Source organism: Tauraco erythrolophus, chromosome 4, assembly GCF_009769465.1.
Source record: "Tauraco erythrolophus isolate bTauEry1 chromosome 4, bTauEry1.pri, whole genome shotgun sequence".
NCBI lineage: Eukaryota > Metazoa > Chordata > Aves > Musophagiformes > Musophagidae > Tauraco > Tauraco erythrolophus.
In genome coordinates, this window is record NC_141468.1 from 57,787,259 (window position 1) to 57,800,836 (window position 13,578).

Below are 13,578 nucleotides of genomic sequence, written 5' to 3' on the forward strand. Positions count from 1 at the left end.
CACTAATAAATGAATATAGAAATCAGAAAATGTTGACTAAAACCACACCCAAACAGGTCTTTTAAAATTCATATGGGTAGGGTTGGGTGATTAATTCTGAGCTGGCAATCAAAACTCCTCATCGTGCTTAGGCATGTTGATATTCTGGATTACTAATAGAGCACCTCAATAATAAAGAAGGGAAACAAGCAGTCATTTGTATCTTTTGCTATTAATGTACATAGTAAAATCTTTCTTGTCTGATTTATTCTTTTTTTTTTTTTCTAGCAAAGGCAGATTTCTCTGAATGCCCAGTCTAAACATTCTGTAGAATTACTATTTCAGGGCATGTTAGCTGTGATACGTAACAAAAGAAACCCTTAAACTGAAAGGAATAATTTTCATCATTTGGAGGGATCGATGGAACCCAATATACCCAGTGATTTGAGAAGACAGTCCCAGAATACTGTTTGTTTTTCATTTGAATGATAAATTATGTTTTGAACATGAGAGAAAAATGTTTCAACTGTACTTTTCCAGAAATCTTATTTTCATAATACAAGTTAAAGATTTTATAATGTCCTGAACAGCAGATGAAAGTCAGTGTAGAGCATGTAAAGCAATATCTGTAGGATGGAGTGGTAGTGGAAGCAATCTAATTTTACATATACATTTATGCATACATTAAAGCTAAACATATACATTTATGGACAAAACATGGTGTTATTAGACATACGAAAACTTGAGTTCAATGCTCAGTGGCCATAAAAAGGGGCAAATAGATACGTTTAACTGAAAGAAAGCAGTAGGTAACAAAACCTTTCTTTTTACAACAGTTTAAATTCATGATGCAGTTGTATCTTGATCACTATTTGTGCTTCTGATTTCTTGCCTTTTTCTCATTCTCTGCCACACCTTACACCCATCAGCCCCACAAAATTCTTGGAAGTGGAATGTCTTCTATACAAAGAACAACTTGGTTAGGGCCACTAAGCATGGAGGGTGGCAAGGGATTAATAGTTCTTGTGTTAGATACTCCGTCCTCTCTCTTTTCCAATATGAGAACCATCAGTCTCTTTACCATCCGTGTTCAGAGGAACTGCATCTCTGTAGCTGACCCAGTACAAGTGCTCATGTTCTGACAACATCCAGCCATCTTCTGATTCTTCTGGCGAGACGCTAGCCCCTTAGCTTAAACTAGAACGGGGTATCTCATGAAGTAGATACCCATTCTCTTTTTCTCTTTAACAGTGCTTTAGTGTAAAAGCTAGTTGTATGAGATAGTAGTACACTGGTTGTATTAAGAAATAAGCAGAGGGTTTTTTCAAACTTGCAGGAAGTACTGTATCCTCCTTAAACTAATTAGGTATTGCTTATCTGTTTCCGTTTAAAATGGAGTCAAACAAGCTTTTTAATCATAGCACGTGACAGTACTTTTGAAAAATTTGATCGGTGAAGAATAGTCTTCCTTGAAGACTTTGTACTCTTTTCAGATAAATTCCTGCACTCATAATCAAGTCGGTGCAGTATTGGATATATTTTGCAGATACGAAGAAAAAGGCTATGAATAAATATATTTTTGTAAAACAAGATGCTTAAAGTTAGTACCATTTGGTTACTTGATTATTCAGAACTTTTTAGCAATTGCTGTGCGTTTTAAACACCAGCATAAAAATCTGTTCCGAATGGCTCCCATTTTCATTCTTTTGATTACTGTTATTCTCTAGATAAAATCAAACACTCTGTGCTGGAGAAATGTGATATTGAATCTCAGGTGGTACTGTACATAATGTAAGAATGTTTATTGGATCAAAACAAAGGCCCATCTAATGGAAGGTAGCATAGTCCTCTGACACTAGTGGAGTCTCATATTTGAAAATGTAAAAGAGTAAGTGTGCATTGATATTACTTCACTGTGCCTGTCTAGCAATCTGTGGCTTAATCTCTCCCAAAGCCGAAGGCTGTGTGTTTACCCTTCGTATGGCTTTCTGCCATAAGTTTGCCAGACCATTTTGAGATCACTGCATTTCACATTGTGTTCCATGACACTGAGTACCGTGATAATTATGTCATATGAAAACATATTTTTATGTTTAATCCTGATGAGTTTACTTGGTGCTCCATAGTAAGAAAGTGAAATATTTCCTGTTCTTCTACATGCTGCATGTGATTCTGATGCTATAATCCAAATTCAGCCCTCTTGTTCCTCAGCTGAAGTGTCTTAACATTCTGTTACTGTACAGAAGCAGTGTTTTTTACCTTTAAACATCCTTGTTAGCTTGCTGTTCCCTTTTTTGCTCTAATTTCTTTTTTTAAGTGAAAGGATATTAATGGTAGGATGCCCTGATTTATCAGTGATATAATGATGACTTCTGGTTTTGTTCTCTGTTCCTTTTTTCGTAAGTCCCAATTATTATTTTTTTTGACCACTCCTGATTGTTGAATAAATGTCATAGAACTGTGTGTAACAACTCCAGTGCTTCCTGAGCAGCATAACAAATTCGGAGCATACTGTATTTTTTCTTGTTTGGGTTGTACTTCCTTTGTGTGGATTACCTTGCTTTTAGTGATACTGAATTCAATTGGGGATTTATCATACTAAGTTCACAGTAACTGTGAGGTCTTCCAGTGATTCTTCAGTTGTCTTTTTTATCTAATACCCTCAGTAATGTCTGTCATCTCACATCCAACCCCAACTGTTAGTACTCTCTATTGCTTCTAAAGATGAATAAATACACATTCCTTGGTGATTCCACTGATTACTTTCTTTGCCAAAATAAAGTATTTCTTTCCGAGCCTTAAACCAGACAATACTTTGAGTGGACCTTCCCGGTTATCCCATGATAGTTTCTTGTCTTTAAAGATCTTCGAACATCTTTTAAAGTATTCGAAGTACTGCTTCCTTCTACCAAAATTCTTTCCTGCTCTGGAATGTATATTCTTGTACCTGCTGGTTCTGTTCTTTATAAGTTCTGTTAACTTGCCCAAATATAGAGATCAAGTTTATAGGTTCTGCTTTGGCCCTTGGAAGATTCTTCAAAAATTGGTGTTGTATTTGCCACCTTCTAGCCCTGTTGGGCAAAGATTGTTTAAACCTTAGGTTGCATGCTACAGTTAATTTGTTGAACTCATACTTGATTTTTTTTAAGTACTGTATGTTTTGGGAACTTGCAGTCATTCAGATATTTTAGCAGATGAGTGACTGTAGGGGATGATAGGACTGATAGGAAAAGTTAGGAATCCTTAGCTTGGAAACCTGAATTAAAACCAGAACTCATTTTTGAGGTTTTTCTCCTAGGACTATTGCATTAATTTGTTTAATTATACTTGAGAGATTCCAGTTCGCTTGCAAGAGCACATGCTTTACTTAGTTACAAACTTGAATTCTTGCAAAATATTGTTAAAATGGAGGTGTTTAGATGCTTGCAGCTCTCATAAAAGAGCAAAGATTAAAACTCCTTTGAACAGTGTCTTCATATTCATAGTAATAAGTGGGTTGTGATATTTGGATGTCACAACTGAAGACTCACTTATTGTAAACGTGCTTAGAGCTGTAGAGTACTGACAGAAACACTTCAGGAGGAAGTAATCCTGAATTCATGGAAGAACACTGGTTACCATTTTAGTGAAGGTGGTGCCTTCTGGAGAATTTTCTCTTTTAACACTTCTATATTGACAATTTTGACAATATACGGGCGTCAGAAAACTAGGCCTTTTATCCTGAGCAGATTACCATTTGTATAACTGTAAGTTTAGATTCCCTGAATGTTTGAGTTGGGTGTGAGGTTTTACTTGACTCGATTTAACAATGAAGCTTTCACATGAGGAAAGTACTTGCAGGTTAAAATGAAGTTTGCGATCTACTGGAAATAAGTGAGTCCACAGTCTGTGATGCAGCTTCTGGCTTTAAGTTACTCAGGTAACCATTTTGTGTCCAGTCCTATCAACTGAGGTGATGGCTCTTGCAATTCAAATGATTTTGTCTTAGTGTGTTTTTCTTCAGTTATGTCATACAAATTCTGTAAGTTCTTGAAAACTCAGACATCATATCTGCAAGTACCAGATCGATATTTTTCTCTTTTGACTTAGGCTTCACTCTTCTGTAGAGAAGCAATTCATCTCGTGTGGGGAAACACTTTGCTGATTGCTAGGCTATCAGTATTTTCCTTTGTAACAACTCTGTAACATACTGAAAAACTTGACACTTTCTTAATTGTCCTAGTGCTGCTATCACTAACAGTCCCGTCCTTGTGTTCTAAAAACATAAGATGGTGAAATATCTCTAAATAGGAAATGTTAGGAAGATTTCGGTCATGCAGAAACAAGGTGGCTAGTGCATACCTTTCAGGGCTGATTCTGGTGAGGCTATAGTAAAGCATGTTTGCCAGAACTCATTCCTTTGTGAAAGTCTTTAGTCATTTAGACCATCTTCAAGGAAGCATCTAAGAAATCAAAACGGCTAATTCCCTGAATGACCATCCATCCAATGCTTTACATTTTGTAGACTTTATTATTTTGCTTCTCCATTTCCCAAATGATATAATGCTTGTTTTGTTTTCAGGGCGGAAAGCCCCACAAACATCGGAAGGATCGCCTGCAGGATCTAATCGATATAGGCTATGGTTATGATGAAACGGACCCTTTCATCGATAATTCTGAAGCGGTAAGTAAGCCTCATCAAAACAATCAGACAATGCTTTATCTTTTTGGTGAAGAAAGGTAAGGTAACATAGTTTGTGCCTGTGTATAACTGGTATGGATCCAAAGGGCATACTACTTTGGCAATCCAGCGAATTATTATATTTGTAATCTCATTCAGATATTGTTATGCACTGCAAGAATTAAGAAAACTATTGCCATATCACATAATTTTCTAGCTTTAGAAATGAAATTATTTTTATTTGTGCCCTTCATTTACTGTGGACTGAAATTACACTGGCTCTTTTCAGTTTCTTTTACTATCTGTCTTGATTATTAGTAGATTACTGGTGTTAGATTTCCTGCATTAGACCAGGAAGCTATTTTGCTCATCAAATCCAATAAGAATAGGATGGTTATTCTAAACATTCACCGAATATGTCTGAAAAAATTGAGATAAAACAACTTGGTTAAACAACAGTATATTGCATCTTATTTTGTCTGAATATTTTTCAGAAATGAAAACACATCTTGAGGTAAAAGAAAAAGGTATTAGGTGCAGACAGTATCAGGGATATCAGGAGGTTTATAAGAGGGCATTTGAAGATATCTTAAAGGTGATATATGAAATTATGAGAACAAGGAAGAAGCTAGGAAGAGGGAGTGGATGATAGAAAAGCTTGGAGACCTCCTATAATTCTCCTTTATTACATGTCAGGAAGAAGTAGGTGTACTGTTTAGTCAAGTAAAAGTGAACGAAAAACCCAACAAAAAACAGCTGACACTAGCCAGCCTTCAGTTTCCTCCACTGCTGCGTGACACTGGACGAAGCAGCAGTGATCTGGCCGCACTCAGAGAGTAGGATCTGGCCGCACTCAGAGAGTAGTGGTCAACAGCTCGATGTCCAATTGGAAACCGGTCACGAGTGGCGTCCCTCAGGGGTCCGTGTTGGGCCCGGCCCTCTTCAACATCTTTGTCAGTGACGTGGACAGTGGCATGGAGTGCACCCTCAGCAAGTTCGCCGATGACACCAAGCTGAGTGGTGCCGTCGACACGCTGGAAGGGAGGGATGCCATCCAGAGGGACCTCGACAGGCTGGAGAGGTGGGCCCGTACCAACCTCATGAAGTTTAACCAGGCCAAGTGCAAGGTCCTACATCTGGGTCGTGGCAATCCCAGGCACAAATACAGACTGGGCGGAGAATGGATCGAGAGCAGCCCTGAGGAGAAGGACTTGGGAGTACTGGTGGATGAGAAGCTCGATATGAGCCAGCAATGTGGTCTTGCGGCCCAGAAGGCCAACCGCATCCTGGGCTGCATCAAGAGGAGCGTGGCCAGCAGGTCGAGGGAGGTGATTCTCCCCCTCTACTCTGCCCTTGTGAGACCTCTCTTGGAGTATTGCGTCCAGTTCTGGAGTCCCTAACATAAGAAGGACATGGACCAGTTGGAGAGGGTCCAGAGGAGGGCCACGAAGATGATAAGAGGGCTGGAGCACCTTTCCTATGAGGACAGGCTGAAAGAGTTGGGGCTGTTCCGCCTGGAGAAGAGGAGGCTCTGGGGTGACCTTATAGCGGTCTTCCATTACCTCAAGGGGGCCTACAAGAAAGATGGGGAGAGGCTGTTCAGGAGGGCCTGTTGTGATAGGACAATGGGTAATGGTTTTAAAATAGAGGGAGGTAGATTCAGGTTGGATATTAGGAAAATATTTTTTACCATGAGAGTTGTAGAACACTGGAACAGGTTGCCCAAAGAGGTGGTGGATGCTCCATCCCTGGAGACGTTCAAGGCCAGGTTGGACGAGGCCCTGAGCAACCTGATCTAGTTGGAGATATCCCTGTTCCTTGCAGGGGGGTTGGACTAGATGACCTTTGAAGGTCCCTTCCAGCCCTAACGATTCTATGATCTGCTGCTCTGAAGGGGAGGGAGCTAAAAGTCTGAGTGGGAGAGGAAAGATGTTGAAAAGGAGCTGTGAGAAAAGAGTAAGAAAAGCACAGAAGTGAAGTGCACTGCTTAGCATATATTATGTCGAGCCTCCATTTGAATGTGGTAGTAGATCTAGGAAATTATAAAACTTTGTAAAGAGCTCTGTGAGCACTGAGCTGTGAGGTTTCTAGCATATAGATGCTGCAGTGAGTATTGCTCTTAAGAACTGCGTGAGGTGCACAGAAGACTGCTGCAGGACTGATACCTCTTGAGCAAAAGAAGGTCAGCTGTTAACCACAGTGGATAGCAGGCTGAGCTAACAGAGCTACTGTGCTGCGTAGTTAGTTTTTGAAATAGGTCTGAAGGCATGTGAACAAATTGTATGAAAAGTGAGTTTGCTGTAGATGCTTATTCTAGCTTGTATTAATTTGTCCTTTTTCTTGGTGTAGATTAAAATTTTAGTTGAACTTGCCAATATTAAGCAATCCTATCATTATCTCTCAACCGTTGGTTGTGCTGCTGGAACGGTATTGGGGCCTAAGCCTTGGTATGTCCTTTCCGAAGGTCAGATTCTGATCTTCAGTTCAGTAAGAACAGATGTGCTTTGCTCCTGCTGAGAAACCACTTAAGCCTATAGGCTTATCTGGTTTCTCACTGTTGCTTAAGTTAACCATCCTCAATTTTTAAATTTAATGATACAGGACCCAAGTTGTATCTTGTTTTTTCTGAATTTACTGTGAGCTATCACAGATCTGATACGGGATTCAGATAACTTCAGTACTCATAGTACAGGTCTCTAACAAAGATGTTTGTGAGTCTATCAGGGTTGAACACTCACTGGTGTATTAGTACTTCTCATACTGTGCATCCTTCCAGGGCTGTTCTTGTGACCAGCAGCAGATCTGTTAAATTTGCGGGAGCATTTACTTCTGATATCTCTGCCAGACTCCTTGCAAGAACACACAAAAGGCAGTTGTTAGAGGACCAGATGGTTGCATCATGTGGTAGTTGTGGAAGCTTGTGGGGAGAATAGTGTATTCTCTAAAGATTGCTCTCCTGAACAAATCATTATGCTTTGTGTCTGCAATACAAATAGACTAGTGAGAGGCCATCTCTGTTTTGCTTTTATCCCTGTTTCTATATAGAAAAGAAAAAAATGAAATACGCTGTGTGCCATTCGCAGTCCTAAGTTGCTATTGCAGAGCTTAAGGGTCCTGTAATGTAGGAATCAAGTTCAACAAAACCTGTCATTCTGTCTCAGATGCAAGTGGGAAGTGTTCAGAAAGAAAATCTACATGTGTGGCTTTCTCATGTTCTATGTGATTAGCTATTAAATCACCGTGTGTACCCTAAGAAATATCAGAGCCAGGCCCAGTTTGAACTTCCTTCCTTTTGGAAGATACAGCTTTTTATGTGTAAAGAAGTGTAATATATTGAAAAATGAGTATGAGTGCCTCTTGAATTACTCCAGGATTGGCGTCCTGTTGTCTCCCTCTGTGTCCTAGAAAAAAATAATTGAAAACTTCCTTAGAATTTTAGTCCTTTTTCTTATCACAGGTGTGAAAAGTACTGAGCTTTTTCGGCACTGAAACTGATTAATTCCGTAGCTTTGGAGATGTCTTCTTTCTAAAAACAGATTTTGAGGTAATGCCATCAAATATTATGCAAGAAATCAAACCAGTAAGACTCTAAGCCTGTTTTTGGCAGATGTTGTAATTGAGTTAAGGAATTCTCCGTCCTTTGGATCCGTTTCCGTTTAAGCAATTTTGTACATGTAACATAGATGCATATATAACAAATAGCATATGCAGCAGAGACTTAGGTCCTCCAAGGGTCCAGGAAGGCAATTGTTCTGCTTGTTTTCTTGAAGGCTGGGATCAGGGTCAAGTGCAGGGAATCTGCTAATGTCATGATTTTCAGGTAATGGATTTTAATTGAGCTGGAGTACGGACAGGTACAGGACATGCTTCTCTGGAGGAAGGTTCTTTGAAAACGCTGACAGATGGGAGCTTCTCCGAAGTGAAGTGATTCTTCCTGTTGGCCTCTTCCAAAGGGCACTGGTACCTGCCCTGAAGAAGTAGGGTAAATTTTGGGCTGCTTGGTAGGCTAGATTGCCATTGTTTACATTTTCTGAAAATGAAAACCATGCATGAGATTCTTACAGATTTACTTTCATTGTTTACTCTGGAAAGAATCAATACTTTCCTACAGTGTAGTAAAGACTTTAGCAGCATGACTGCATTAAGACAATCAAAGTCCTTGTGGCTACTAAACACAGAAAACTAAGGGCCCCCGAAGAGCAATTCAGTGGAATCAGAGATGAAGCCGACTAAAGGAAAATATTGGAGAAAGATTCTTGGGTATGTATTACCTGAAGTGACACAGACAATTCCTACCTCTCTTCTTCCTTCAGACTTGTCTCCTCTTAAAGGAATAAGTACATAGTTACAGGTTGCCGTTTGCTTTGGATATTTCTGGTATATATACTATTCAGTTTTTTTTACCTTGCTGTCCTCCTTGGAAAACTTTTAGCTGGTCCTGTTTGGAAGAAGTGGCTTTTCCTCTCAGTGCAGTTGCAGACAAGTGGGGGATCCGTGCTTTGATCTATACAGGGGATATTTTTGGGTTGAGCATTTTGACTGAGGCAGTGGGTTGTGAACTCTTCATTAAAGAAAAAAATGTAAAGCAAGACACTGTCTCATACGACATCCTTGTCTCTAAACTGGAAAGACATGGTTTTGATGTATGGACCACTCAGTGAATAAGGAATTGGCTGGATGGTCGCACTCAAAGAGTTGCGGTCAATGGTTCAATTTCCAAGTGGAGGCCAGTGACGAGTGGTGTTCCTCAGGGGTCAGTACTGGGGCCGGTGCTATTTAATATCTTTGTTGGCGACACGGACAGTGGGATTGTGTGCACCTTCAGCAAGTTTGCAGATGACACCAAGCTGTGTGGTGGTGTGGACATGCTGGAGGGGAGGGATGCCATCCAGAGGGATTGTCGTGGTTTTAGGCCTATCCAGCAACTAAAACTCACACAGTCGCTCCTTCTCCAGTAAAGTGGAGAGGAGAAAAATATAATAAAGGGACTGAGGGTTGAGACAAGAACAGAGGGAGCACCCACCAACCATGGTCCCGGGCAAAACAGACTTGGTTTTCTTAAAGCAAAACAGTTTATTAATGGTTGCTTAAAAGGACAAAGGGAAACAAAACCGGTTACTTGAAAGGATAAAAAGAAACAAAGCCAGATCTTAAAACCGACACCTTCCTTCCCCCCACCCCCCCCCCCCTTTTTCTTTTCCTCCCGGCTCTACCTCCTCCCTTCAGCGTCGCAGGGGGCAGGGACTGGGGGAGTGCAGGTCAGTTCATTCTGTGCTGTTACTGCTGCTTCTTTCTTAAAGGAGGAGGAGTCCTTACACCCTTCTCCCCTGCTCCAGTGGATCCCCTACTCACGAGGAAAAATCCACAAACTTCTTCAGCGTGAGTCCAGCCCACAGGGTGCAATCCTTCCCCACGGGTTGCCCCAGTGTGGGCTTTACCACAGTCTCGGATACTTAGGGAGTTGTAGCCACTCGCTCCGGCGTGGGTTGTCACGCAGACTCCAGATGCCCCTCTACCTTGTCGTGTGTCCCAACACGACGGTCCTCAGGCTCAGACATCTTCCCTCCACGGGCTGCTAGTGGGGCTCTACTCCACTGAGGCTGTCCTGGTTGCAGGGGGGCCGCCTGCTATCTCACCATCAGCTGCAGGGGAAAACTCGGCTCCGGCACACCTCCTCCCGCTCCATCCTCACTGACCTGCTGTCGATGCGGCTGTTTCTCTCAGTTCTCAGTCCTCTCCAGGTGAACTCAGCCCAGTGGGCACCCCAGGAGTGGGGTGCTCCCTGAGTTCTCCAGCTGGCTCTGCCACTGCCATCCTCAGTGGGCAGTGCTGGCCCGACGCAGGCAGCTGCCTGGCCGGGAGCCAGGGAGCGGGGGCAGTGCCCTCCTCCCTTCTCTCCTCGCTCCTGGACAAAGCACCGTTTCTGGTTCCTTTGTCCTGACTTAAATAGGGCAATTCGCAGAGGTGCTGATTGGCTCAACCCCAAGAGGGATGGCAGTCTGATCTGGTGGCCAGAACCAAGTCTAACCCGGTTCCAAAACCAGGGAGGTCACAGGGAGCAAAGCCCCTCTCCTGCCACCAGAACCACACCCCCCCCTCAAACCATAACAGGGACCTTAACAGATGGAGAGGTGGGCCTGTGAGAACCTCATGAAGTTCAGCAAGGCCAAGTGCAAGGTCCTGCACGTGTGTCAGGGCAATCCCAAGCACAAGTACGGACAGGATTGGAGAATGGATTGAGAGCAGCCCTGAGGAAAAGGACTTGGGATTGCTGGTTGATGAGAAGCTCAACATGAACCAGAAATGTGCGCTGGCAGCCCAGAAAACCAACTGTGTCCTGGGCTGCATCCAAAGAAGTATGGCCAGCAGGTTGAGGGAGGTGATTCTGCCCTCTACTCTGCTCTCGTGAGACCCCACCTGGAATACTGCATTCAGCTCTGGAGTCCCCAACACAAGAAGGACATGGAGCTGCTGGAGCAGGTCCAGAGGAGGGCCACGTAGATGATCTAAGGGCTGGAGCACCTCTGCTATGGAGACAGGCTGAGAGAGTTGGGGCTGTTCAGCCTGGAGAAGAGGATGCTTTGGGTGATCTTGTAGCAGTCTTCCAGTGCTTAAAGGGGGCCTACAGGAAAGCTGGAGAGGGACTTTTTACAAGGGTATATAGTGATAAGACAAGGGTGAATGGCTTTAAAGTGAAAGAGGGTAGATTTCGATTAGATCTAAGGAAGAATTTTTTTACATTGAAGGTGATGAGGCACTGGAACAGGTTGTCTAGAGAAGTTGTAGATGCCCCATCCCTGGAAGTGTTCAAGGCCAGGTTGGATGAGGCTTTGAGCAACCTGGTCTAGTGGAGGGTGTTGCTGCCCATGGCAGGGGGGTTGGAACTAGATGATCTTTGAGGTCCCTTCGAATCATCAACTTCCTATGATTCTATGATCTTACTGTTGTTTCTAACCACTACATAGCAGTCTGATGACAAGTCCTAATCTTGGCTTATCTTAATGGACCTCTGGTAGTAATACACAAAATGTTCATAACCTGTAAATAAAACTCTCCCTTCTAAGTGCTTCCACTGCTTTGATGTTGAACGTAGGTTTTGCTATAGTTTAAACTTCCCAGAACTATATTCTTTGTGGAGTGGTATTCCTGTAGATTTCCGCTTCCCCTCTATTCTTCCTGCATGGACGTATAGGCATACGCCTACATATCAGCCTGATTTGACTGGACTACTTGTTCTTGTGATGACCTCTGAATATTTGGTTAGTAGAAAACCTTCCTGCCAATGTAAGCTTTATATAGATAGAGATTCCAGGGGAATACAGTGTGCTCTGAGCTTTCTGCTATGTAATATAAAACAGGGATCTGAAGTAATTATACATGGTGCTTAGTGAAACAAGTATGCAATTTTGCCTTACTCAGAGGTAGTAAGACTCACACATCCGAAATCTAGCACCTTCACCCATTGGTTGGGTAGATGAACGCAGAGGAAGAGCCATCTACTTAGAAATCTGTAAGCAGTGCAAGCTGTCTTTTGAAGCTGTGGTACCAGGTAGTGACACAGTGACAGGAACTGAAGCAAAACATGAATATCAAGAGCAATGGGAAGCATGCAGTTCAGTACTTTGGGCACCCAGGGCTGTATGTCATTGTTTAACCCAATCTACTATATTTATGGTTCCACAGCAGCCTTCTAAACACTAGTGTAAGAGTCCTGTGCTGCTGGATAGAGAAAGCTAGCCTACTAATGGTTTCTCCTATGTGAAAAATTTCTCCAAAACAGGTGCTCGAACTTAAAGGAAGAAACTTTTTTTTCCTTAGCTATGTCTTGCCTGAAGAGCTCAGACTCTTTTAAAAGACAGCCTTTCAAGGATTGTTGTGTTGTTATACATTGGTGAAAGAGTTTCTCTTTTTCTGTCTTGGTTCCCTAGAATACTTTCCATAATTTAAGGGCTTAGTGTTTGCAAAAATTCTGTGTCATGATATACAGTTTTCACAGGTTTTCAAGATAAATTTGATTTACTTCATCTTGTAATCTCCAGGTTTATTAAAGGTGTGATAGATTTAATATCTTCTTCTCTCCCATGCTGGCTTTCCCTCAAGAGTTCCTGCTGTTGTGATCCAACACTTGAATCTGATGGGTTGCCAGTAAGAGCATCTTGCTCAAGACTCTTGTATATCTGAGATGCTTTTTTCTAGTGAGAATGGTATCTACTTGAGGAATAGCAGAGCTTAGTGCGCCGATGGCAATTTTTATCTTTTTTCTGGAGTTCTGGGCTGGATGTTGTTGTCGGCTAACCTGATATTGTTCTTTCATCCTTCCTGCTCAAAGGAGCTTATTTTAAGCATAGCTATGGAGAGCAGTGTTGTTGCTTGAGAAAGATAAATGTCTCCTAAAAAAGCAAAACTAAAAAAATCTATCAACCTGCCAATGTTGAAGGCATATACAGAAAAGTGCTACGTAGGATCATTATTAAACGTACTTTCATGTTGTATTGAGAGATAAATTTAACATTGCTGCTTTTCCTGTGGAAAATTCTGCCTTTGTAGGCCCTTATCACAAACCTCATCCACACCGAATATCTGAGAATGCATTAAAGCTTTTTTTAAAGTGATTCACTCACTAGCTGCTTCATTGGCTATGGATTTGTGTGTTTATATTGTCTTCTTTGGTCATTGTCACTTTGCCCAGTCTTGGAAGTTCTGTGGTTGGGGAATAGTGCTTGCTTAGCTGAGTGCACCATGTCACCTTTAATAAAAAATGTCTTTCTTGCATGCTTCCCAGGTGTCTTCAGGGTAGATCTGCTGGTTGGCACCTGACATGTCTGTCATATGTATTGTGAATACAAGGGCAAATTTCAATTCGGAGATTCTTGACTTTTTCTCCTTCCTCACCCCGAGATAAATAAAGGTATAAATTGGAGTACCAGACAAATAAAGCA

At 41.9% G+C, this 13,578-nt stretch overlaps 1 protein-coding gene across 1 annotated transcript in view; it reads left to right on the forward strand.

Annotated features, from left to right (window-relative positions):
- Nucleotides 1-13,578, forward strand: part of UBN2 (ubinuclein 2) — a 52,142-nt gene that overhangs the window by 5,730 nt on the left and 32,834 nt on the right. Inside the window, exon 3 of the mRNA XM_086611003.1 lies at nt 4,541-4,642. Within this exon, the coding sequence (XP_086467129.1) occupies nt 4,541-4,642 (102 nt within the window). The remainder of the gene's footprint in view (nt 1-4,540; nt 4,643-13,578) is intronic.